This window comes from Hibiscus syriacus, unplaced genomic scaffold (genome assembly GCF_006381635.1).
Source record: "Hibiscus syriacus cultivar Baekdansim isolate YM2019G1 unplaced genomic scaffold, ASM638163v2 tig00110890_pilon, whole genome shotgun sequence".
Taxonomy (NCBI): domain Eukaryota; kingdom Viridiplantae; phylum Streptophyta; class Magnoliopsida; order Malvales; family Malvaceae; genus Hibiscus; species Hibiscus syriacus.
The window spans coordinates 14,746,618-14,772,942 of NW_024062900.1; the positions used below are offsets into that span (position 1 = coordinate 14,746,618).

General features: G+C 35.2%; 2 protein-coding genes across 2 annotated transcripts; both read right to left on the reverse strand.

Annotated features, from left to right (window-relative positions):
• Window positions 1–3,618: 3,618 nt before the first annotated feature.
• On the reverse strand, window positions 3,619–5,010 carry LOC120144755 (cytochrome P450 86B1-like). The gene is made up of 3 exons (XM_039158741.1): window positions 4,859–5,010; window positions 3,891–4,004; window positions 3,619–3,771 (listed from the first exon to the last, which is right to left on the reverse strand). The coding sequence occupies exons 1-3, from the start codon at window positions 4,988–4,990 to the stop codon at window positions 3,619–3,621; spliced, it is 399 nt and encodes a 132-aa protein (XP_039014672.1). The 5' UTR covers window positions 4,991–5,010.
• LOC120144817 (cytochrome P450 86B1-like) lies at window positions 5,005–24,632 on the reverse strand. The gene is made up of 2 exons (XM_039158779.1): window positions 24,313–24,632; window positions 5,005–5,724 (listed from the first exon to the last, which is right to left on the reverse strand). Exons 1-2 carry the CDS (start codon window positions 24,617–24,619, stop codon window positions 5,021–5,023), a joined length of 1,011 nt encoding a protein of 336 aa, XP_039014710.1. The 5' UTR covers window positions 24,620–24,632; the 3' UTR covers window positions 5,005–5,020.
• Window positions 24,633–26,325: the final 1,693 nt, after the last annotated feature.

The window sequence follows — 26,325 nt, forward strand, 5'->3', positions numbered from 1 at the left end:
TTTACTTTTCCGAATGCTTTTCTTCTCCTCGTTTTGAAAATCAAGTTGGTTTTTCAAAAAAAAGGCCTCGGGTTTTCGTAGACCTATACAAACGATCTCGAACGAAGACATCTTTTCATCGGCCAAAATATTTTTTACTATCAACTCAAAACAACACGATGGACGATAAGTTTGACATGCAAAGGATCAAGCGAACGAAAAGGTAAACAACAATATACCTCGCTTTTATTTCTTGTTTCGAAATGTTGTACAAGTGTTCTGCAATGGCCTCTTGTTATGATGCAAATGCTAAAAAACAAACACAAAGGTAAAAAGTTAGTAAAAGTAGAAATAAATAAATAAATGAAAAAAGAAAAAAATGGCAAGGGAAAAAAACATAGGGACAAAAACATGGTTAGGTAAACAATATCCTAGGTTTTGGAATGTGGTTTTGGGGTAGGCTCTATTTCTTCGAAGTCTCCTGGTTTAGGTTCTAAAAAACGGTACCCGAGTTCTCCTTGCTGGTGCCCCCTTGGGCTTACCAGACCCTTAGTCCTAAACCCATCACAGGCTTGTGTGGACTAAGTTAAACTCGAGGGGACACATTCCCTTATGTCTATGCGGAGAATAAATTCACACGAAGACATAAGGTATATGAATCCCGAAGGCTACTTACTAGGCATATGCGGTGAATAAATTCACACGAATGCGTCGCTTTCACCCCCACTTAAAGGGTTCGGAGCTCGGGTATAGAGCCTTTGGATGAAAAAGTTTGGAAGGCTGAAATCATTAGAAAACGGTCAGTCCAACTATTTACTCGAAAAAAAATATAACCAAAAGTAAGTAATAAGGATCGAAATGTTACCTTAAAGTTCAAACTTACCCTTTTCATTAAAAAGACAACTGGAAATTACCTTAGCCTGACTCACTTACCTGAGTCCCCAGCGGAGTCGCCAAGCTGTCGCAGCCGTCTTTCGGGTGGACCCGAAATTGGGCTTCGACTTAAATTGATTGGGTTAGAGTCGCCACCGATCATTTATTTAAAAATAAATAGGTAGATCGGATACCTCATTTCTTACCTGATCTGCGTCTTACCAAAGATGTGTCGGATTCGGGAGTCGGTTACAGTCAAGGAAGGGTTAACACCCTTGAACTGCCCTTTCGGTACTACATAATTTCCAGTTGTCTTTAATTAAGAAAGTTATAAATCTAAATTAAAAGGTAAAATAACGATCCAAAATTACTTACCCTTGATTAATTGAATGAAGACCATTAAGAAAAAAACGTTACGTTTGGAGGGGTGAAAATAAATAAGATATAACAACCACAAAACCAATGATACAAATAAGAGGAGACAATACAAATAAACTAATGATAAATAAGATAGATAAAGGAAAAGAAAAAATACTAAATAAATGTATATATACATATATGCATGAATAGAAAAAAAACATACAAACAAAGAAATGAAAACTATATAAAAAACAAAGGAATACAAATAAAACATGTATTAAATAAAAAGGAAACGCAATAGAATAAAAATAAATAAAGTAAATGAAAAAAATAAAGAATATACATATAATAATAAAAAAATATATACGTTTATATACACCATCAATAATACTTAAAATAATAAAAATAATTATGGTTATGTATATATATATATATATATATATATATAAATAAAATAAAATAAAAAATATACATAAGATATATATATAAATAAGGGAGTAAAATATAATAATAATGAAAATATAATATATAATAATAGTAGGGATTAAATTGAAAACGAAATAAACTCAAGGGTCAATTTACAAGGATTTCAGGTTCAATAATCGATTCAGATGACCAAATTAAATGTTTTTGAAACTGGAGAACCAAAACGCAAATCTCTCGCTTCTTGCAAAAACACGCGGGTCCGAGGTTCATCGGGTCGGGCATAAGCTGGAACGAGTTTAATATATGACTCAAACATTTTTTTAGTTTCATTTCTCTCCTCACAAATCAAAAGCTCTCCTCCCCTCTCTGAAAAACACTCTCAAGTGTTCTTCAGAAAATAAGAACACGGCCGGATTCTTCAAGAATCCAGAAACTGACCGCCCTACGCCGCCTCGCCGCCGCCGTTGAACGGCGACGGCCGCCGTTCATCGGCGGCAAAATCAAAAGATTTTTTTACTTTTCCGAATGCTTTTCTTCTCCTCGTTTTGAAAATCAAGTTGGTTTTTCAAAAAAAAGGCCTCGGGTTTTCGTAGACCTATACAAACGATCTCGAACGAAGACATCTTTTCATCGGCCAAAAGATTTTTTACTATCAACTCAAAACAACAGGATGGACGATAAGTTTGACATGCAAAGGATCAAGCGAACGAAAAGGTAAACAACAATATACCTCGCTTTTATTTCTTGTTTCGAAATGTTGTACAAGTGTTCTGACTTTCTTTGTGCTTGCTATGGTGACTTTCTGTGTGTATTCGCCGTAATCCCCCTAAACTTGTGTGCTTTACATAATATTTATAGCCCAAAAATGGCTATTTTTAGAGTTTAAATTAGAGTAAAACACTGATGTTGGTTGTTGTTGCTTGTTTCTTTGCGTGGCCGAGAGTCCCGGTCGTTGGAGGCGAGACGTGCGGTGATGGGGGTCTTGGAGCGACGTGATAGCCCTGGAGTCTTGGTGATGCGGCGCTGGATGGGGAAGCTGCTAGGGTTCTGGGAACCCTAACTCCAATGGGTCACGTGTGCTGGACTTGGTCCACTGTTGGGCCAGCAGATTGGTCTTGTAACCTAATTTTGGTCCTGTAATATGCAAGAAATAAATAAAATTAATACTAATATATATATGTAAATATTATAAAAGTGTGGAGACGAAATTATGTGTCTACAAAAACGAAGGTACTCCGATGTGCAATACAATTCCATATAGCTGTAACCATAATTGGGCTGCATGATTTTACTTTATGTATTTCATATATCTGTATATCACAAATATCATTAGTGTCTATGGCGCTATCGAGTTTGGGAACCATGGAAATTTCAGGCAGGGCAAAGAAGGGCCTAGAAAAGGCATAAGTTCATGGAGGAATTCCTAAAAGAGTTCTATTAGGAGTGGGATGGAAAGGCCTAAATGACTTTGATTGTGTGAGTTCCTACATTGGATGATATACCATAATAAACAGGTTGTCGACTGAGTTACTTCCCGTGAACTATTTCTTTATTTTCTACGTTAAAATCATGTCGGACCGAATTGTGATCTATACCTGGATTAAGATTGTGTTGATGTCTGTTGTGACAAGTCGCACATATCACTTCACTATGCTTTGTTTTGATTATGAAGCTGGTTTGCTGCATCATTGAATTAGTTTATTTCAACAGTGTTCATATAGGCAACATGCATCTCAAGTCTCAAGACATAGCATAGAGATACTTACATTGATCATTAGTTTTTCGAATAAATAAACGATTCAACAACAATAATAAACAAATCTATTATTGTACCACCCTAAACTAAAGGCAACTCTACAGGATACAATCTTTTTTTATAGGGTTCAATACCACAGTATAAAAGAAAAAAAATGAGGGAACATATGCATTAATAGAAGGCTTATTCAAGGTATTGAAGCACATATTTTCACTTAAGGTGACTTAACTTAAAAGCTCTGTTTCATGGCGCTTGATAAGGTTCACCTTCAGGCCATGCTTCATATACATGGTCAGGGCAAGCTTTGGTGCAATGGGATGATCTTCCACCACCTTCATATGGTAACGGTATATGGTCGAGGCGGCTGTGAATTTCATCTGATAATAAGCAAAATCTTTGCCTAAACAGAGGCGAGGTCCGCCGTTGAAGGCAGTGAACTTGTAAGCCGACTCGCTCATATACCTGCCGTCTCTTAGCCATCTCTCTGGTTTTATACCCTGCAGTCTTTTCCCCATATGGTTTCCATTCTTCCCATTGCGTAGATTGCATAGACCACGTTCGTTCCTTTCTTCAGCACTGTTCCATCTGGAAATACGTCGTCTTCAACAGCCTGAAATGTACATCAAAATGAAGGGTTTGGTGAACAAATTTCTATTTTCATTATTGCTCCTAGGTTAGGTCAACAAGGAACTCACCAAAAATAATTCCCAAGTCAAAACAAACAAGTTATTATCATCGTCTGGTTTGACGATATAATAAAAATGATAAAAGTAAACAAATGGTTTCCACTGTAGAATATTAAAAGTTAAAAAAATAATCTTTTGATTGGAGGATGTTACTTTGTTGAGTCTATCGACTATTAAAAGTTATAAAATGGTTTTTTAATTATAAAGTGTTGCTTTGTTGATCCCTTAAATATTAAAAGTTACAAAATGGTTACTTAAGTATTCACATGTTACAAACTTGTCTTTTTTGTTAAAAATTGGCAATCAATTGAGTTGAACGTTAATCTAGTGATTGAGATATGATAAAATCTGCTCCCAAAACGGTTTCAACTATATAGTCGTTTGATATTTAGGGATCATATTTTATCATATCTCAATTAACAAGTTAACGTCTAACTTAGATCACTGTCAATTTTTTTAATGGAAAATGAAGAGTTTTGTAACATATAAATGGTCAGATGACTATTTTATAATTTTTAATAGTCGAAGATTTAACAAAGAAACACATTATAATTATAATTGATGGACTGTACAAAATAGTGCCTAATAGTTGGATTACCATTTGTATATACGTTACCTTAAAAAAATAAAAATTGCAAACCTAAAAGTTGAAGAATTGTGAGCAAAAAGCAAGCAAATTTCACAGAACAATCGATCATATGACCTAGTTAAGCTTGAAGAAATAACAAATAATCAAAGGTGATAATTGAACAAAGATTGAAATAAAAATTTAAATTACCTCCTTGTGATCTACAGGTACTGAAGGATACAACCTAAGAGCCTCTGATAATGCAGCTTGTAAATAATCCATCTTCTTTATCTCCTCTGGTTTGAATATCAACAAGGTTTTCGATTCATTGCCATTTTTCATCTCTTCCCTTTCATTAATGATTCTGCTTATCTATTGAAGAATCTTTCGTTCCACCCTTGGGTTCTTTCCCAGCAACCAGAAAAACCAGCTCAATGCCACCGAAGAAGTGTCTCTTCCGGCAAGTATAAAGTTCACACAAATGTCTCTTAGGAACTTGTCTGAAAATGGCTTCCCTTGCTCATCGTTTGACCTCATAAACACGGTTAACAAATCTGATCTTTGCTTCTGTGTTTCGGTTTGTAAGAACAGTTCTTTTTTCCTTGTTTCGATAACCTTTTCAGCGAATTCGTCGACGGCGTTTATCGATCTTTTCAGCTTCTTTTCCGTTCCCAGATCAAGGTATCTCATGGTTTTCCATACCCATTTCGGCGTAACGAAACGGAGCAGCGTCGCCTCCGTAGCGTCCTCGAAGGCTTTAGCGAATGGTATATCGGCCAGTCCGGGGCTCAAGCACCCAGGGTCGACCCCAAAGGCTATCATGCAAACATTATCGAATGTTAATCTCAATAGGACATCTTGAAGATCAATGGAGATTGCTTTGTTCATCGCATTTTCTAAGACAGGAAAGAGCCTAGCGTGAACGAGCTCCAGCAATGACTCGGTCGTCAATTGTCGGAACAAAGCCGAGTGGAACTCGATGCTCGCCGTCTTTCTCTGCCGTTGCCAGGTTTCATTGTCGGCACTGAATATCCCATCGCCGAGAAGATCACACATGTTGTCACAAAAAAAAGGTCCTGTCGTAACCGGCTTTCGTCCGGGCACGAAAAATTTATTTGGCGGGAAAATTGATGTGAATAAATAATTTTGAAAATAATTTGGAAGTCGTCATCGGCCTTTTGGGTCAGGTAGGTCGAATACCTAAAAATTATTATTTTTTTAAAAAAAAAGAGTTTTAAGAAAACATCAATTAAAAAAATGAACTGATATGCGTTTATAACCAAAAATTCGTTCTTTTTAATAATAAAAAGGGATTCGTGGTCGGTTACGTTTAGGGAAGGATTAGCACCCCTACAACGCCCAGAATTGGTACTTTTTAATTATAAATTGTCTCTATTATTAAAAATTTAAAAATTTAAAATATATTTAATTTATAATCCTATTATTTCAAAATTATATAAAATATTTATTTATTTAAAAATATCAGAAAAGGACTTCTAGGTGCCTTAAGACAGTTATTTTCTTTGATATTAATAAATATTAATTTAAATAAAATTAAATAATAATTTTTATAGCATTTATTTTTAAAATACCAGAATAGGACATCCAGTTGTATTAAGACTGTCCTTTTCTTCGATATTGAAAAATATTAAAATAATTTATTAAAAAAAATATAAATTATTATTTATTATATATATTTATGACTACATAATAATAATAAAAATATTTAAATATATAAACAATTAAAACAATAAAAATACAATTAGAAAGATATATTTAAAAACAGGAAAATAAATGAAAACATTTAAAATTAATGACTAAATTATAGTAAAATTAAAATTAAAAACCTAATTCATAATTAATCAAAATTATAGGGATTAAACATGCTATTTTCTTATTTTATTAATTTAGTGACTAAAATAAAACTTATCTAAAATTAGAATATCAGATTAAAATAAATTAAAAATATAAACTCGGGATTAAAATATTAATTATTAAAATTAAGGGATTAAATCTGTTATTTACCCTAAATATATTATTTTAATACAAAGGACTAAAATAAATAAAATTAAAATTAAAGAACCGAATTAAAAGGATTATAAATTCGATTTAGTGACTAAAATGTAAAGTTTATAAATTCAAGGGATGGCGGACGGGATTTAACAATTTAAAAATTACACAAATAGCCCTCCCCGAAACGACGTCGTTCGGGAAGGGCTATTTAAAGCCAAACCCGGCTGGCCCGAAGGGCCAGCTTCATTTCTCGTTTTTTTTCCTCTCTCTCTCTTCTCTGAGAGAGAGAATTTTCTCTCGCTTCTCTCTAAAACAGAGAGAAGCTAACCGGCCGGCAGCCGTCCGCCGGCGTTTTTCCACCGCCGGCCGCCGCCTTCGGTGGCCGAAAATTTTTTTTTATACTAAAATATAGATCGGACCTTCCTAATGACGGTTCCGATGGTTTTTTTCTTCTAAACGGCTCCCGATCGGAGCGAATCTAAGAAAAATACCTTCGGTTTTCGAAGGTTTTGGTGACGTTTGAAGAGGTCTGGTGGTCGTAGCTTCCTCGGTAAGCTTTTCTCCTCCCTTTTCTTTTATTTTTGGTTGCTGGTTATTGTGAGTTGGTCTCTTTTTTGGTATCTTTGCTTTCGGTTTTTGTCTCTCTGGCTCTGTTGTTCTCTCTTCGTTGTTCTCTCTTGGTCTCTCTTGGTCTCTCCTTTTTTCTTTGCAGGTTGGGTGATGGCTTTATAGCCATCACCGGTGTTCGTTTCGGACCGGTCCGAAGGGTAAAGTTCAGTGAGTCACTGGACTCCCAGTGGTGACTCACCGTTGAGAAAGACGTGTGCGGCTACGGCCGACCTTCTGGAGCCTTCGGTAGACGTGGTGGCAACAGCTGGTGGGAAAGAGTGTCGGCAGCGGTGATTGGAAACTGAGGCGGCGGCGCGTGGCCCTAGGGTAATGATACCCTAGGGTTTCATCTGGAACCTTTCTGTGGACCGTTGGATCAAAATCAGATCCAACGGTCATGAGAAGCTGACGGCTGCTGGTGATGATATAAACCCTAAATTGGGTTTATGGTTTAACTGGGCCATTTGGTCGGGCCTGGTTGTAATCGGGCCAGAATTGGGCCTTGAGTTGTATCTGTAATAAAATAATAATATTAATAATAATAATATTAATAACAAAACTAATAATAATAAAAATAATAATAAATATAATAAATATAATAATAAAACCAAATGTAAAAAAAACTAGTGTCTTCAGCTGCCCCTCTTTGCTCATTCTTGTGTTAACAAGAATAGGGCAAAGATGAAAAGACAATAAGTTTTTTTTTTTCATTTTACTTCATTTGATTATGATGGAGATGTTGAATAAATTCTTCTCTTTCTTCAGATGAGTTCTTCTCATTATGAACTTTCTGCTGGGGATGATGTTGACCTATTTCCTTATGATAGAGTCATTCAAAAGGTTAAATAAGCTCTTCTCATTATGAACTTCTTCTTTCTTTTTCAGATGAGTTCTTCTCATTATGAACTTTTTCTGGAAAGGTTGATGCTAATCTATCTACTTCTGTGATAGAATTATGCAAAAGGTTGAACAAGCTCTTCTCATTGTGAACTTCTTCTTCTTCAGATGAGTTCTTCTCATTATGAACTTCTTTTTCTTCAGATGAATTCTTCTCATTATGAACTCTACCTGGCAATGTTAATCCATCAAATGATGAATTTAAACAAAAGGTTGAACAAATTCTTCTCATTATGAACTTATTCTTCCTTCTTCAGATGACGAATTCTTCTCATTATGAACTCTTCTTCTTCAGATGACGAGTTCTTCTGATTATGAACTCTATCTGGCAATGTTAATCCATCAATTGATGAATTTAAACAAAAGTTTGAACAAGTTCTTCTCATTATGAACAAAAGCTTTTCTTCTGATTATGAACTCTATCTGGCAATGTTAATCCATCAATTGATGAATTTAAACAAAAGGTTGAACAAGTTCTTCTCATTATGAACTTCTTCTTCCTTCTTCAGATGTGTTCTTCTCATTATGAACTTTCTCTGGAAAAGCTGATCCATCAATTGATGAATTCAGGCAAAAGGTTGAACAAGTTCTTCTCATTATGAACTTCTTCTTCCTTCTTCAGATGAGTTCTTCTCATTATGAACTTTCTCTGGAAAAGCTGATCCATCAAGTGATGAATTCAGGCAAAAGGTTGAACAAGTTCTTCTCATTATGAACTTCTTCTTCCTTCTTCAGATGAGTTCTTCTCATTATGAACTTTCTCTGGAAATGTTGATCCATTGTTATGGATTTAAAATCTTTGCTAAAATCTTTGAAATTCCTGTTAAAAATTCAACATAGATAAAAATGAATGAAAATGCACCTATTTTTGCAAATACCTAAATATGATGCATGAATGTTAAGTTATTTGATTTCAGATTGGTGAACTGAGTGTTTCTTCATGTAGAAACCTAATAGATCTTTCTTCTACAACTCAGATAATCTATCATTTTTGACAAATGTAGATATAATGTCACAAAACCTCTTGAGAATAAAACTCACTAGTATAGGCTCTTGAAAAGCTTGCATTCATGCTACATGTTGACTCTGATAACAACTCATCTGATTATGAAGTGATGGATTCATATGATTTCACAGATATCGATAGTTCTTTTAATACCGAGAAATCTTGAATTCTGATTCTGATGAGGAGAATAAACTGTTATACTTGACAAAAATGGAATTCTCAGAGGTTGAAGCTTCAATAGCCCTGGAGAAATGTGGTCCAGATTCATCAATTGCAGAATTGACAAATTTTATATGTAGTGCTCAAATGGCTAGGGTTACTGACACATTTCTTCCGGTAAAAGATGGGAAGCCATTATGCGATGATCCCCATTACAAGAAAAGGCGAAATTCGGGCTATTATTTTTGGGAAAAGAATAAACAGAAGAAGCTTAAAAAGAAGCTTCTTAATGAAGACGATCATGCAGTTCATCTTTTAATTCCAATGATTGGTTCTGTAGTTCCTACCAAACCAGATCAGATAACTCAAAGAACACTTCCAGAAGATGCTATTGAGTCTCCTTATTTCTACTATGAGCAAATTCATCTTTCAAATCCAATGATTGGTTCTGTGGTTTCATACCAAACCAGATCAGATAACTCAAAGAACACTTCCAGAAGATGCTATTGAGTCTCCTTATTTCTACTATGAGCAAATTCATCTTTCAAATTTGATGATTGGTTCTGTGGTTTCATATCAAACCAGATCAAATAACTCAAAGAACACTTCCAGAAGATGCTATTAGCACATTTATCTTTCTAATTCAATGATTGGTTTTACCAAACCAGATCAGATAACTCAAAGAACACTTCCAGAAGATGCTATGAGCACATTCCTCTTCCAAATTCAATGATTGGTTTTACCAAACCAGATCAGATAACTCAAAGACCACTTCTAGAAGATGCTATGAGCACATGGCATTTGTTCCAGTTAATGTTTGGACTGGGATATCACAGTACTTATTCGATGTAAAGCCAGAATTTGTAGATTCGAAGCATTTTCATGCTACTACACTGAAAAGGGCTATATTCATAATTCTGCCAATTAAGAATAGATTTTCTCTTATTCTGTTTCCTCCATGTGCTGATGCTTTTCCATTGACGAAGAAATGATGGCCTTCCTGGCATCCAAGAACAAAGTTGAATTGTTTATAAACATGTACAGGAAGTGCCAAATTGACAGAAAGGATTTGTAAGGCTCTTGAAGCTTATGACAAAGAGCCACTTTCGAGTGTCCAGAAGTATGTTCTTGATGAGTGCTGAAAATGGAATATAGTATGGGTTGGAAGGAATCAAGTTGCTCTACTTGAACCTGATGATGTGGAAATGCTTCTAGGTTTCTCTAAAAACCATACACAATAATCTGTATAGAGACATGTTCCATGGTGGTATCAATGTCCTGTCTCTTTTCTCTGGGATCAATGATGCAGAAGTTGCCTTTTTACTGTCTTGGCATACTTTTGAAAGCAGATGTGCAAGAACTGAATGATGATCGATTGGAGCAATTGATGAGTAGATTTGGCGGATTCGACCTTGTTGTCGGTAGCATCCAGCATAACAACATTATTGTTCATGGCTTTAAGATGGTGATGATTTGCTTACTTTGTATTCCATGTATTTAAAAGTATTAACATAAAGTGATATTCAGAAATCTTTAACTTATTTCAAAATTATGTTAATTCATAGAAGAATAAATTGAATTTTCGAAAATAAATTGAATCTCAAATAAATTGAACTTGAACTAGATAGAATTGTATTCAAAGTTATGGCAAGCATAAGAATGATAAAAATTCAAATGTCTCAACAAATTATTAGCATAAGTATTTCTAAATTAATCAAATTGACACAATTTAGAGAAATGATGTAAGCTTTTGTCTGGAAGATCTCAAACGTTGTCAAAATGCTTGTAGATGTGAAGTTTCTCCCAAATTGTCAAAATCTTAAGAGGGTTCAATTGCCAGATGCCTAATATCAACCTGCATTTGAGCCGCCTTTTCAGGTTTTCAACTCAAATCCTTCCTTTGGTTACAAGATGCCCTTTGCGGGTTTTCACCTTGACCCCCCTTTTTCTTCTTTTTTCTTTTTTCTTTTTCTCTCTTTTTTTTTCTTTTTTTTCTCTTCAAGCATAATATTTCTTGATAGAATTTGAGTTTATTGGATTTCTCAGAATTTTCCATCCATTTCTGCCAAGATCAACGCTCCTCCGGAAAAGGCCTTTTTCACAACGTATGGTCCTTCCCAATTAGGCATCCATTTCCCACGGAAATCTTTATGTATAGGCAAAATCTTTTTTAGTACTAGATCACCCTCTTGGAATTCTCTTGGATGTACTTTTTTGTCATGAGACTTCATCATCCGTTTCTGATACATCTGTCCATGGCATATAGCTTTCAATCTTTTCTCCTCAACAAGGTTCAATTGATCAACTCTAGCTTGGATCCTTTCAGATTCATCCAATTTTGTTTCTCTCAAAATTCGAAGCGATGGAATCTCAACTTCAATTGGTAATACTGCTTTCATCCCATAGACTAAAGAAAAAGGCGTTGCCCCAGTAGATGTTCGAACAGTAGTTCGGTATGCGTATAGAGCAAAAGGTAACTTCTCGTGCCAATCTTTGTAAGTTTCAGTGGTCTTTGTAATGATTCTCTTGATGTTCTCATTTGCTGCTTCAACTGCCCCATTCATCTTTGGACGATACGCCACTGAGTTTGCATGTTTAATCTTAAACTGTGCACAAAGTTCGGTCATCATTTTGTTGTTCAGGTTCAGAGCATTATCTGTAATGATCCTTTCTGGTAGGCCATACCGGCAAACTATCTCTTTCTTTATGAATTTGCAGACTGTGGACCTCTTAATATTGGCATATGAAGCAGCTTCGACCCATTTGGTAAAATAATCAATTGCCACAAGGATGAAACAATGTCCATTCAATGCTTTTGGTGTGATTGCACCAATGACATCTATTCCCCACATAGAAAATGGCCAGGGTGCTGTCATTACATGTAAAGGAGATGGGGGTACATGAATTTTGTCTGCATATATCTGGCATTTATGACATTTCCTTGCATAATCAATGCAATCTGTGTGCATGGTAGCCCAATAGTATCCATATCTCATTATTTTTCTGGCCATGGAAAGACCATTTGCATGTGTTCCACATATTCCACTGTGTACTTCTTCAATGATGCTTCGAGCTTCGCTGGTATTTAAACATCTCAATAGCATTTGATCATTGCTTCTTCTATACATAATCTCTCCATCAAGAAAATATCCAGCAACCATTCTTCTCAAGGTTCTTTTATCAATTTACGATGCATTTGGTGGATAACTTTGATTTTTGATATATTGCAGGATATCATGATACCATGGTTTACCCTCTACCTCTTCTTCCACACTATAACAATGTGCAGGAATTTCATATACTTGCATTTTGATTGGCATCATATCAACTTTCTTAGTTGCTTGAAACATAGCAGCTAATGTAGCCAAAGCATCTGCCATTTGATTTTCTTCTCGAGGGAGATAATTGAAGGTGACTCTCTCAAATTCTTTCACTAATTCGAGGGTAAAATTTCGGTATTCCAATAATTTGGGATATTTTGTTTCTCATTCTCCTCGTAATTGATACACCACTAACGATGAATCTCCATATATTTTGAGACATTTGATTTTTCTTTCTATAGCTGCTTTCAATCCCATAGCACAAGCTTCGTATTCCGCCATGTTATTGGTGCAAAAGAACTCCAGTCTACTTGTAAAGGGATAATAAACATTTTCTGGAGAAATTAACACTGCCCCGATTCCTCGTCCCAAAGCATTGGATGCTCCGTCAAAGTAAAGCTTCCAAGATGCAGATGCATCATTTGTCCTGACTTCTTCATTCATGGATATGCACAATAAATCTTCATCGGGAAAATTGAAACTCAAAGGTTGATAATCATTTGATTCACGACTGGCCAGAAAATCAGCTATGACACTTCCTTTTATCGCTTTTTGGTTGACATATACAATATCAAATTCAGATAATAACATTTGCCATCTAGCCATTCTGCCTGTCAAAGCTGGTGATTCCATTAAGAATCTTAAAGGATCAAGTTTGGATATCAACCAAGTAGTATGGTATAACATATATTGTCTGAGTCTTCGAGTAGCCCACACCAAGGCACAACATAATTTTTGTATTGGTGGATATCGAATTTCACAATCAGTAAATTTCTTGCTCAGATAATAAATAGCTTTTTCTTTCCTTCCAGATTCATCATGCTGTCCTAGTACACATCCCATCGAATTTTCAAAGACCGTCAAGTAGAGAATTAACGGTTTATCAGGCATTAGTGATACTAAAATGGGGGCATTGGATAAATATTTCTTAATAATATCCAAAGTTTCTTGACATTCTTCATTCCAGACTTCTGGATTATTCTTTCGAAGTAATTTAAACACTGGATCACATTTGTCAGTTAATTGAGAAATGAACCGAGATATATAATTTAATCTTCCCAAAAAGCCTCAAACTTCTTTTTTTGTATTGGGTGGTGGAAGATCTTGAATTGCTTTTACTTTATCTGGATCAATCTCGATTCCTTTTTTGCTGACCACAAATCCCAAAAGTTTTCCAGAAGTTACCCCGAAAGTGCATTTTGCGGGGTTGAGCTTTAATTGATATTTCCTCAATCTCTGGAAAAGCTTTCTCAGATTTTGAATATGTTCTTCTTCAGTTCGGGATTTGGCAATCATGTCATCTACATATACTTCAATCTCTTTGTGCATCATGTCATGAAACAAAGTTACCATGGCTCTTTGATACGTTGCCCCTGCATTTTTCAATCCAAATGGCATCACTTTATAACAGAATGTGCCCAACATGGTTACAAATGTTGTTTTTTCCATGTCTTCAGGATTCATTTTTATCTGATTATATCCTGAAAAGCCATCCATAAATGAAAACCATGCGTGTCCTGCAGTATTATCTACCAATGTGTCTATGTGGGGTAATGGAAAGCTATCTTTCGGACTAGCTTTATTGAGATCTCTGTAATCCACACACATTCGAACTTTCCCATTTTTCTTTGGTACGGGAACAATGTTGGCTACCCATTCTGGGTATTTGGCTGCCTGTAGGAAACCTGCATTGATCTGTTTTATCACTTCCTCTTTGATCTGCAACAACATTTCTGGTCTCATTCGCCTGAGCTTTTGTTGGACCGGTTTATATTCTGGATTGATTGGAAGCTTATGCATCACTATATCTGTACTCAAACCAGGCATATCTTGATAAGACCAAGCGAAGATATCTTTGAACTCTTGAAGGAGATTTATCAATTCTTGTTTTATCTGGATTGTCAGAGTAGTACCAATTTTCACCTCTTTCATTTCTTCATCTGTTCCCAAATTCACAGTCTCAATCTCTTCTTTGTGGGGTAGAATTTGTTTGTCTTCTTTTTTCTACCAATCTTAATAGTTCAGTAGGAACATCACATTCTAGTTCATCCTCACAACCATTGATTTCTTCCAGACATATGGGTTGCTCTAACTTAATCTCTTGATTAAATTTAGGAATAAACATGCTATTAACATGGTGACACCTGCAAATTTAAGTCGGACATATTTCCGAAAGAATATAGTAAATTTATGAAATAAATAAATGTAAAAATGTAAGAAAATATAAAGAATGATTGCCATCTGAAAATTTTAAAGAAAATTTCTTATATTTAACATAATTTCCTTTACAAGATAACAAAAAGTTTTCATATTTTTGAGCTAAACATAAAGATTAGTTCTGAATATTACTCTGCGTTAATATTAAAAACTATAGTAAGATCTTCAGTGGTCCAATTGTTGAGTGTTTCTCCAGGAAAAACATGGGCGAATCCTATCCAAGTATTTGCCAGTCTTGTTGTCATTCATGATCATGTTGATAAATAATCCATTCATAGCTTCTTCAACTATGTTTTGATCTTTCGTCAACTTTTCTTCTTTAAAGACTTCAACAAGCTGATGTTCTACATTAATTGTTCCCCCTGATCTGAATGTGGTCTTCAACTGTGGGAAAAACATGTGTTCCCAAAGGATTTCTTTCCCTTTCAACCTTGCCTTTCTGTCTTCACATCTTCTTTTCATCTCTTTGTTCTTTTGCTGAAAATTGGGCTTAAACCCAAGCCCAAAACGATCTTTCTTCGTCTTTATACTTACAGGAACTGAAATCCCTTGAAGATTCTTTCCTAAACCTTTCCCAGCTTTAGCTCCGATGCCTAAAGTTTGTCGTACCGTCATCTTGGTGCAATCAGATAATCTGGGATATGGAATTTTGCTTCCTTCTGCAATAAAGGTTGCATTTACAAATTCAAGAGCTCGGAAAGAGCATTCAAGAGCATCATCATTGGTTTCGATATATGGAACATCACTTATTACAGACGCAATGATTTCTTCTTCAGCTCCGACGCATATTAGTTGTCCATCAACAACAAATTTCAATTTCTGATATAATGAAGAAGGAACGGCTCCTGCTGAATGAATCCATGGCCTCCCTAATAAACAATTATATGTAGGGTGGATGTCCATCACCACAAAGTCAATATTGTACACGACTGGTCCAATTAACAACGGTATTTCCATTTTCCCGAGCACCTCTTTTTGAGTACCATCAAAGCCTCGCACTACATTCTGATAGCTCTTCATGTGTGATTGATCCACAGGCATTCTTTGAAGTGTGACTAGAGGCATCAAGTTGAGAGCGGATCCATTGTCAATCAATACTCCTGGCAACACATGACCATGACAATGTGTCGTGATGTTCAAAGCTTTTACTGACCCCATTCCACCTTCCGGTATTTCATCATCCGTGAACGTTATGTAATTGTCAGCGGCTATATGTCCCATAATTCTGTCAAGTTTATTGAGGGATATATCCTCAGGGATAAATGTTTGATTGAGCATTTTCATCAAAGCATTTCTATGTGCTTCTGAATTCATTAATAGATCAAGAATAGAAATTCTCGCTTGTTGTTTGTGTAGTTGTTCAACCACACTATACTCACTATGTTTCAGGAATTTCAAAAATTCTTGGGCTTGTTTTTCTGTCACATGCTCATTGAATGTTGGAGGGGATTCATCATCAAATACCTTATGAGGCATTTCCATGGCTTTTCCTTTTGCTTTCACTTGTTCTGAAGCATTGGATGTTTCGGGAGAGTAACATCTCCCACTTCTTGTAAAGAACCCGACTTCGCTCACTGCTTCAGACGTCGATGTTGTATCCAAACTCTGTATTTTCTCTTCTATTTTTTCTAGAGAAACAGATCCTCCTACCATTGAAACATTGGTAGTATAATTCCAAGGTACCCTGCGGGTATCTTTGTATGGAAATGGTAGAGGAGTGGTGATAACTACTTTCGGATTTATTGGTGCAGGAATCACCGTAGATGATTTCACATTAATGATCACAGGATCATTTATTCTTTGACTAGGTTTAGAATCCTCTGATGAGCAAACATCATCTTCTTTTTTCCCTGGTTCTTCTTCGAAGAATTCTATTTCTCTGTTGTTCATCAATTTTTGCACCAAATCCCTAAACTCAAGACATAGTTGAATTTTATGCCCCTTCTCTTGATGATATTCACAATAATTCTTGCCTGTTCTGCTTTGGCCTGAATTGTTGTGGAATTATACCGGCTAAAGAGAGTTGTTGGAATACCCAAACAAAATGAGATTTAATTTCAGAAATGTCAGTTTTTGCTTTCTTTCTGTTCTCTTCCTGAATTGCATTCACGTTTTTATCTCCATGATTTGGCAATGGATGATTTGATACAGATGGTGTATTGAATTCCAACTTTCCAGTGTTGATCAAATTTTGAACCACCCTTTTGAATGCCAAACAATTTTCAATAGAATGACCCGTAATTCCTTCATGGTAAACACAGTGTGCCTTTGTATCATACCAAGGAGGGAATGGTGGTTGCATGGGAACCAAAGGATAGGGCCGTATGACATCTGCTTTTAACAGCGAATCATAGATCTCAGCATATGGTACTGGTAAAGGTGTAAAAGACAACCTTTCATTTTCCTTTCGAGATCCTCTGGACTCTGCTCGATTAGTGTTTGTTTCTTCTTTCTTAACCCTTGGCTGGGTTATTGTAACACTTTTCGATGAATCCTTGTTGTAAGAATTTGCATTGTTGACTTCATTCTCTTTTTTCCGGTACATAGGTCTTTTGGAACTAGACCCCTCATTTGATTCAATTTTACCACTTTTCAAGACATTTTCAATGAGTTCTCCAGAAATGACCAAATCTGCAAAATTTCTGGTTGCATTCCCCATTAGATGATTTAAATAAGGAGCTTTCAATGTATGGACAAATATTACTGTGGCCTCTTTTTCTGACAAAGGTGGTTGAACTTGGGCTGCTATGTCACGCCATCTCTGAGCATACTGTCTGAATGTTTCGTTATTCTTTTTCTCCAAATTTTGGAGAGTCCATCTATCAGGGACCATGTCTGTTACATGGCGGTATTGCTCTAGGAATGCTTTAGCCAGATCTTTCCAAGATCTAATGTTGGCTTTGGTCAATTGAGTATACCATTTTAAGGCTGGTCCTGTCAAACTATCCTGAAAGCAGTGAATTAACATTTTCTCGTCCTTCACATATCCTGCCATTCTTCGACAAAACATAGTAATGTGGGATGAAGGGCATGTAGTACCGTCATATTTATCAAATTCGGGAGCTTTTAACTTGATGGGGAGGATTAAGTCTGGAACCAAACTCAACTCACTGGCGTCAAACCCATAGAATGATTCAGTAATTTCCACGGATTTCATTCGTTCTTCTAAGCTCTTGATCTGTCTGGTCAATTCTTCATTTACTTTTTGTTTCTCATTCAGCTCATTCAAATCTGGGATTAGATGCTCAGCATTAAAATCCCCTATTTTCACATCTGATATAAGTGGATTTTTGCGTGAAGATGCAGGATCTTCTTGTCAATTTTCCTGTGGTTTGGCTTCTTGAAATGCTGATGTACGAGCATTAATTTGTATAGGTGTAGTACCAGAATGATAAGTTGGTTCTGGTGGAAAACCTAGAGGATACATAGGTTCTTGGTCGAAAGATACAGGATTTTCATGCATTTTTCCAATGATAGCCTGCCTTTTAAACATGTCTTCTATTTTCTGCATCATGCTGTCTTGTGAATTTCAAATACTGTCTTCAATTTTTTCCAGCTTCATTCTCATTTCTGCTTGTTCTTTATTATGCTATTCCTCAATACGTTGTATTTTATCCTCCATAATTCTCTTAGTAGCTTGTCTAGTACCGTAGTGATGTTGTATTTCTCTTTTGGCCAGAATAACTTCGATTGAAGAATCTTTTAATATTATTTTTTTCAAATTTTAATTAATGAATTTTATCTTAATAAAAAAAATATTCATAAAGAAAATCATGAAATGAATAATGAATGTATGCAAAATGCATGTATGCAAAAAGGTATTGATCCCAAAAAGTTAATTGTCATAGAACAACTTTCATCGGCATACAAAAGTTTCTTTATAATAGTTCATAACTACAGATAAGGCGTAGCTTTCCTATTAAGCTCTATAATTTCTTTCATTAACCATGAAACCTTCTTTCCGCACTTAGAAACTGGATCAACGTGATGCTCAATTATTTTGGCTTCAACAGCTAGTTCCCCAACATATCTAGCAACTTCGCTCATTTGTACCATGGCCTCGAACACCATATTACTTCTTTCTTCACTTCTTTCAACATAGAAATCAGTTGAATTTTGCCATTGTTCATTCGTTCCTTCAAGAGTTTGCTCTAACTCAGTGATTCTGACTTGACAATTGTGCAGAATTTTTTCAAGATCTCTAATGCGTCTTCGCAGTGAAGCACTTTTCTCATTACTTTCTTTGAGATCATTAGGTCCTAGACGAACATTTTCTTGAAATAATGATTCTTCAAGTTGCAAAATGTAAGCGTTAAACTCTGAGTTTTTGTTTCTAGACTGATCCAGATCTTCTTCAAGTTTTGTTCGTGCTTCTTGCGTTCTTTGATTAATCTTCTGGATTTGAACATTCTTGTTTCTGCATCTTTGCATCCACATGCTAGCCACTTCTTGCTCTACCTCAATTTTGGTGTTGAAATTCTTTCTTTCCAACTCCCATTTTTCTTTTTCAATATTGAACTCTTCAATCTTTTGGCCCCTGACTTCAAGTTCAGCAATCAGCTGGTTCATTTCAGATTCAAATCCCTTGAACATGATATTTTTCTCACCTTCAAATTTATCAAAGATGTCATTCTTCATTTCTTCTAAATCTTTGGCTCGATCCCTTTCTCTTTGCATTTCATTCATGATCTCGCGGTGTTCAGCCTTGTGTTTTATAATTCGCTCTCTTCTGTCGACCTCAAAATCTTCCATTTTTTGCTTTCCTTTCTCAAGGCTTTTGAGTAGACGGCTATTTTTTCCTTTCAGATCTTCAACTCGACTTTTCTCGATGTTCAACTCTCTGGTCATCTGTACCATTGATTGGCTTGGTCCTGATGCTTTCCGGGATTTATATAACTCTTGGTAATTTTTCTTTAATGTTCTAAATTCACCATCAATTTTTTCTTTGTTTTCTCTCAACATTGCACATTGTGATGAATGAAAGTCAATATCAACACCCAACATAGCTTTATCTCGTCTCATTTTCTCTAACTCTCTTGACCAGCCTTCTTTTTCTGCTTCAAACTCAGCTCTCAGGATTTCAATCTCTGATGGAACCACCTTAATGCGATCTTCCATAGAGATATCCTCATTTTGATCTGGTAGAGGAATATTTTCATTTTTCCTGACATATCTCCATTCTTCATAATCAGGAGTTAGCATTTCTTTTGCTGCTTTAGCTCGGATACAAAAAGTTGTTTTCCAAGCTGTAACGGCCTCCATGATATTTCTTTTATAATTTTTGCTGTGGAATGCGAACTCAGATGAATGTAATCCAGCGGTGACAGGTACAAATTGACGACCTTCATACTGCCTTATGACCAGAAGTGGTGCGTATCCAATTCCTCCCCATAATCCGAGTAGCATTATCCAATTGTAATCTCCACATTTGTAAAAGAATTCCCTTTGGATTTGCCACGGGGCTCGCCAAACAATGTCATTGCTTTGCAGATTTCGAAAGGCATTAATCCACATATCTTTCTTACTTTCTTTCGGCCATTCCTGCTCCAGAAATTCTTTTAATGGTGAGTAATTCGTATTAAAGCGTCGGCATGAAATCTTTTCTGTCCTCCAGAAATGACTACGGACCCAAACATATAACAACTGGGTACACCCTGAGAATCGTCCACCTCCTAGCTTTCTACAAGCATTTAATGATCTGAAGGTCTCTGCTAGAATTGCAGAAGCAGGATTAATCTTTTTCGGTAGCTGTTCAAACAAATCTACCACTGCAGCTTCAACATATCCCAATACTTTTGGGAAGATGACCATACCATACATACCCAGAGCAAATAAATCGAATCGTACTTTAATATCTGGATGGCTCTGAATAAGTTCTTTAATGTTGGTCCAAGCAATGCCTTCGCTTTTGCCTTTTTGTTTTGTACGAGATGCCACCCATTCTTCTCGTACACCGGCAATCTTTGCTAATTTAACTCGAAAGGGTTGAATTTTAATTGACTTTGAATAGATTCGATTCTCCAAAGCCCCTTCGATATGTAACAAAGTTGTGTACTCTTCAATAGTAGGGACCAAGTCCTCTTTATTGAGAGTGAAGCAATGGTACCTTGGATTCAAGAATTGAATTAGGGCTCTGAGTAATTCATCATCAACTTCGATATAGAGCAAATATGGGATGTCTCTGTAAGTCTGATAAAACTGCAATTTTTTGTTTGAATCCCAACTTTCCCAAATACTTCGCAAGTCTTGCATATCATTTCTTTTTAGCGAAACTGGAGCATAACTGGCCAAGTCAGATACATAATCATCCTGCAGACTGTCTCCTTCTTGTCTTTGTAAGTCCTCAGCCCACTGTCTTACTTCTGAGTTTAGAATTATTTGATTTGAACACTTTTTATCCATGTATGAAGGCTTTCCAATGAGACAATTAACACGAGGATCAATGCCTTTTATCCTGTATGATGCTATGCAAACAAAAGAAATAAAGAACACACAAAAAGAAATGAATTAGTTTACATAATAAAGAAATTTAATAATAACATTTACCTAAATATTTTTATTTAAACATGCTTTTTCATAATTTAAATAATTTAAATATACATGTAATTTAATCAATAAAATAAATAAATTAACAGGAAAGTTAGAATTCATTTCTCCTGTGTGTACACCTATTTTGGACAAGATTTCGGCATGACTTCGGATTGGAAGAGTTTCTAGGGTTTATTATATGCAGGATTTCAGATCTAAGAATAAAGGTACCCGAATTGTCCTTGTTATTGCCCCCTTGGGCTGCTAACCCTCAATCCTAGTCCATTACAAACTAAAATGGATCGAGTTCAATTCGAGGGGATACATTTCTCTATGCCTGACACGAAGAATAAATTCTCACGAAGACATAGAGCATATGAACCCCGAAAGTTACTTGCTAGGTCTGACACGGAGAATAAATTCTCACGAAGACGTTGCTTTCACTCCCACTTAAAAGGGACAAACTCAATTATAGAGCTTTATGTTATGCAATGCAAGTGTTGTGTGTGAGGAGAAATGTTCAAACCTTTGACAGAAAAATAAATAACGAAATAAAATACTTACAAGTAAAATGAAACATATAAATATTATGAAAATAATAAGTAAATATAAAAAATTTTGAAAAAAAAAGAATTAAAAATTAAATATATGAACTTTTAATTTTTAATTAATAGAGACAATTTATAATTGATTTTAAAGTTTGACCAGTCCCCAGCGGAGTCGCCAAGCTGTCGTAACCGGCTTTCGTCCGGGCACGAAAAATTTATTTGGCGGGAAAATTGATGTGAATAAATAATTTTGAAAATAATTTGGGAGTCGTCATCGGCCTTTTGGGTCAGGTAGGTCGAATACCTAAAAATTATTATTTTTTTAAAAAAAAAAAGAGTTTTAAGAAAACATCAATTAAAAAAAATGAACTGATCTGCGTTTATAACCAAAAATTCGTTCTTTTTAATAATAAAAAGGGATTCGTGGTCGGTTACGTTTAGGGAAGGATTAGCACCCCTACAACGCCCAGAATTGGTACTTTTTAATTATAAATTGTCTCTATTATTAAAAATTTAAAAATTTAAAATATATTTAATTTATAATCCTATTATTTCAAAATTATATAAAATATTTATTTATTTAAAAATATCAGAAAAAGACTTCTAGGTGCCTTAAGACAGTTCTTTTCTTTGATATTAATAAATATTAATTTAAATAAAATTAAATAATAATTTTTATAGCATTTATTTTTAAAATACCAGAATAGGACATCCAGTTGTATTAAGACTGCCCTTTTCTTCGATATTGAAAAATATTAAAATAATTTATTAAAAAAAATATAAATTATTATTTATTATATATATTTATGACTACATAATAATAATAAAAATATTTAAATATATATAAACAATTAAAACAATAAAAATACAATTAGAGATATATTTAAAAACGGTAAAATAAATGAAAACATTTAAAATTAATGACTAAATTATAGTAAAATTAAAATTAAAAACCTAATTCATAATTAATCAAAATTATAGGGATTAAACATGCTATTTTCTTATTTTATTAATTTAGTGACTAAAATAAAACTTATCTAAAATTAGAATATCATATTAAAATAAATTAAAAATATAAACTCGGGATTAAAATATTAATTATTAAAATTAAGGGATTAAATCTGTTATTTACCCTAAATATATTATTTTAATACAAAGGACTAAAATAAATAAAATTAAAATTAAAGAACCGAATTAAAAGGATTATAAATTCGATTTAGTGACTAAAATGTAAAGTTTATAAATTCAAGGGATGGCGGACAGGATTTAACAATTTAAAAATTACACAAATAGCCCTCCCCGAAACGACGTCGTTCGGGAAGGGCTATTTAAAGCCAAACCCGGCTGGCCCGAAGGGCCAGCTTCATTTCTCGTTTTTTTTCCTCTCTCTCTCTTCTCTGAGAGAGAGAATTTTCTCTCGCTTCTCTCTAAAACAGAGAGAAGCTAGCCGGCCGGCAGCCGGCCGTCGGCGTTTTTCCACTGCCGGCCGCCGCCTTCGGTGGCCGGAAAAAATTTTTTATACTAAAATATAGATCGAACCTTCCTAATGACGGTTCCGATGGTTTTTTCTTCTAAACGGCTCCCGATCGGAGCGAATCTAAGAAAAATACCTTCGGTTTTCGAAGGTTTTGGTGACGTTTGAAGAGGTCCGGTGGTCGTAGCTTCCTCGGTAAGCTTTTCTCCTCCCTTCTCTTTTATTTTTGGTTGCTGGTTATTGTGAGTTGGTCTCTTTTTTGGTATCTTTGCTTTCGGTTTTTGTCTCTCTGGCTCTGTTGTTCTCTCTTCGTTGTTCTCTCTCGGTCTCTCTCGGTCTCTCCTTTTTTCTTTGCAGGTTGGGTGATGGCTTTATAGCCATCACCGGTGTTCGTTTCGGACCGGTCCGAAGGGTAAAGTTCAGTGAGTCACCGGACTCCCAGTGGTGACTCACCGTTGAGAAAGACGTGTGCGGCTACGGCCGGCCTTCTGGAGCCTTCGGTAGACGTGGTGGCAACAGCTGGTGGGAAAGAGTGTCGGCAGCGGTGATTGGAAACTGAGGCGGCGCCGCGTGGCCCTAGGGTAATGATACCCTAGGGTTTCATCTGGAACCTTTCTGTGGACCGTTGGATCAAAATCAGATCCAACGGTCATGAGAAGCTGACTGCTGCTGGTGATGATAGAAACCCTAAATTGGGTTTAGGGTTTAGCTGGGCCATTTGGTCGGGCCTGGTTGTAATCGGGCCAGAATTGGGCCTTGAGTTGTATCTGTAATAAAATAATAATATTAATAATAATAATATTAATAACAAAACTAATAATAATAAAAATAATAATAAAAATAATAAATATAATAATAAAACCAAATGTAAAAAAAACTAGTGTCTTCAGGTCCTTTGGGATAAACAGAGAACTTGGTCTTGAGAAGATGCTCCAGGTTCCTAGGATCCGCGGTCACCGCGCAATTAAGGCTGCTGAACCACGGACCTCTAAACATGAAAGTCCCGTTCTGCCGGCAAAGCACATCGGTAATCCACTCGTAAAGGTTGGACTGGAGACCGGCCACCAACGACGGCAGCATGCCTAGAAATGGCCACACAGGGACACCATAACGCCGTTTCTGCCTCATGGAATGTATAGCAACGAAGACAAGAAGTGCAAGGATAACCTCCAAAATCTGAAGGTCTTGTAAGAAAAACATCGGCCGGTAAACAAAGTTTCCGACGAGATTAGCGCCGTGGGCGGAGGAAGTTAGATTTGATCATCATGTATTTTGGATGACAGGAAAAATGAAACAAGGATGTCATGGGATTTAGTGTGTTATAAAGCATGTGTTTCTTGGCTTGCATGCTTTGGCCCAGTTGGTTTGATTTGGTGAGCTAAATGTTTGTGTATCTTTGTTAGTGCTTTTGCTTTGCGGGCGAGTATGAACTATGACAAGTTTAAACGGAATTGTGGGCTGTCCCGTACAGGAATATTTCCCTTGGAATATTTGGCGACGACTATAAGTCGGGTGTCAAAGTGAAGTTTCTACAAATAGAGTTCCAGTTTTGGTGTACAGCTGTCCGAAACCTTAGTTGAACTACACTCGCATGTTTTCCTTTTGGGTTAATTACACAATATATCCTCATACTATTTTTAAGTCTTTCCTTTGATCATATATTCAGACTAAATTATTTATGTGGCACTGATAATCGGATATGGTTAGTGAGGGATCCACAAATATTTTTTAGAATGATCACACGTATATTAGTAACATAATTTTTTTGTATGGAGTAAACACAAATAAAATTTTAAGGTGGACATAACCAATAAGTATCCAGAGAGAATGAATCTACCATTGGCTATGATTACTTGGCTAAGTATAAGTCAGGCAACCTGGCAACAACCCAAGCATAGTTTGATTACTTAACTCAGCTAATATGGTTGAATATGAAATTTGTTGATTCGGGTAAGCTCCTTCACCAACTTCAATTCATTAATTCATTCCATTTTTGGAGATAATGTTTTTATACAAAACTCCACTCTCTAACGTCACTCTTTTTTTTTACATATTACGTCAATCCGATTCAAGTTATGAAAAATTATATAAAAAATGTATATAACATATTATATAAAAATAAATTAATCTCCTAATATTTACATAATATGTCAATCCGATTCAAGTTATGAAAAATTATATAAAAATAAAAATGTATATACATATTTAAAAATAATATATAAAAATATTAAACTTCAAAAAGTTGTGAAAGATATTTAATTTTTTTTTATTTTAACACAATATCATTTAATTCAAACTCCAATGTAAAATCAATTTCAATTTCATAATTGACAATTAAATCTATTGTTATTACATAGCTTTTATAAATGTTGTTATTCTTATTCAAAGTCCAACCTAAACTTTTGGCACAATATTCTCTAATTCAAACTCCAACTTATTTTTTTTAACCTAAACTTTTCTTATATATTTTTCTGATTTCTTTATATTTTTAAAAATATATATATACGTATTTTATTTTTATATAAATTTCACCAAATTATTACGTCATAAAGATGCATGTCGTAGGTAGGTATACAGGCAATGCACATGTTAGATGGATGTGCAAAGGTGAATACAAGATGGGATTCTTTCAAGTGTTAAACCCTAAGCTAAAATGAAAATAGTGACACAAAAAGTCATTTTGGTTTCTTTCTTCCCAATATAAGTAAGTGATTTGTAAAACCCTTATCATCCCTAGTGATTTGTAAAACCCTTTACCATCAGGGATAGAGCCAGAACCAAATATTAGGAGGGGTAAACTACTTAATTTTAAAATAATAAAGACTTTTATATATTTAACCTAAAAATTTAGGGGTACAAAAGTCTAATTTTATTAAAATTTAAACCGATAAGAACCTAAAATGCTA

Excerpts from the sequence above, each read along its gene's own strand:
- LOC120144755 (XM_039158741.1), bottom strand. The coding sequence starts at position 4,990 with ATGAAAAATGGCAATGAATCGAAAACCTTGTTGATATTCAAACCAGAG. Across the intron at positions 4,005-4,858 it reads TACCTGTAGATCACAAGGAG|GCTGTTGAAGACGACGTATT; the intron begins GTAATTTAAATT and ends TGTACATTTCAG. Across the intron at positions 3,772-3,890 it reads TATGGGGAAAAGACTGCAGG|ATGAAATTCACAGCCGCCTC; the intron begins GTATAAAACCAG and ends GCTTATTATCAG.
- LOC120144817 (XM_039158779.1), bottom strand. The coding sequence starts at position 24,619 with ATGTTTTTCTTACAAGACCTTCAGATTTTGGAGGTTATCCTTGCACTT. Across the intron at positions 5,725-24,312 it reads GTTCTCTGTTTATCCCAAAG|GACCTTTTTTTTGTGACAAC; the intron begins GACCTGAAGACA and ends CGGTTACGACAG.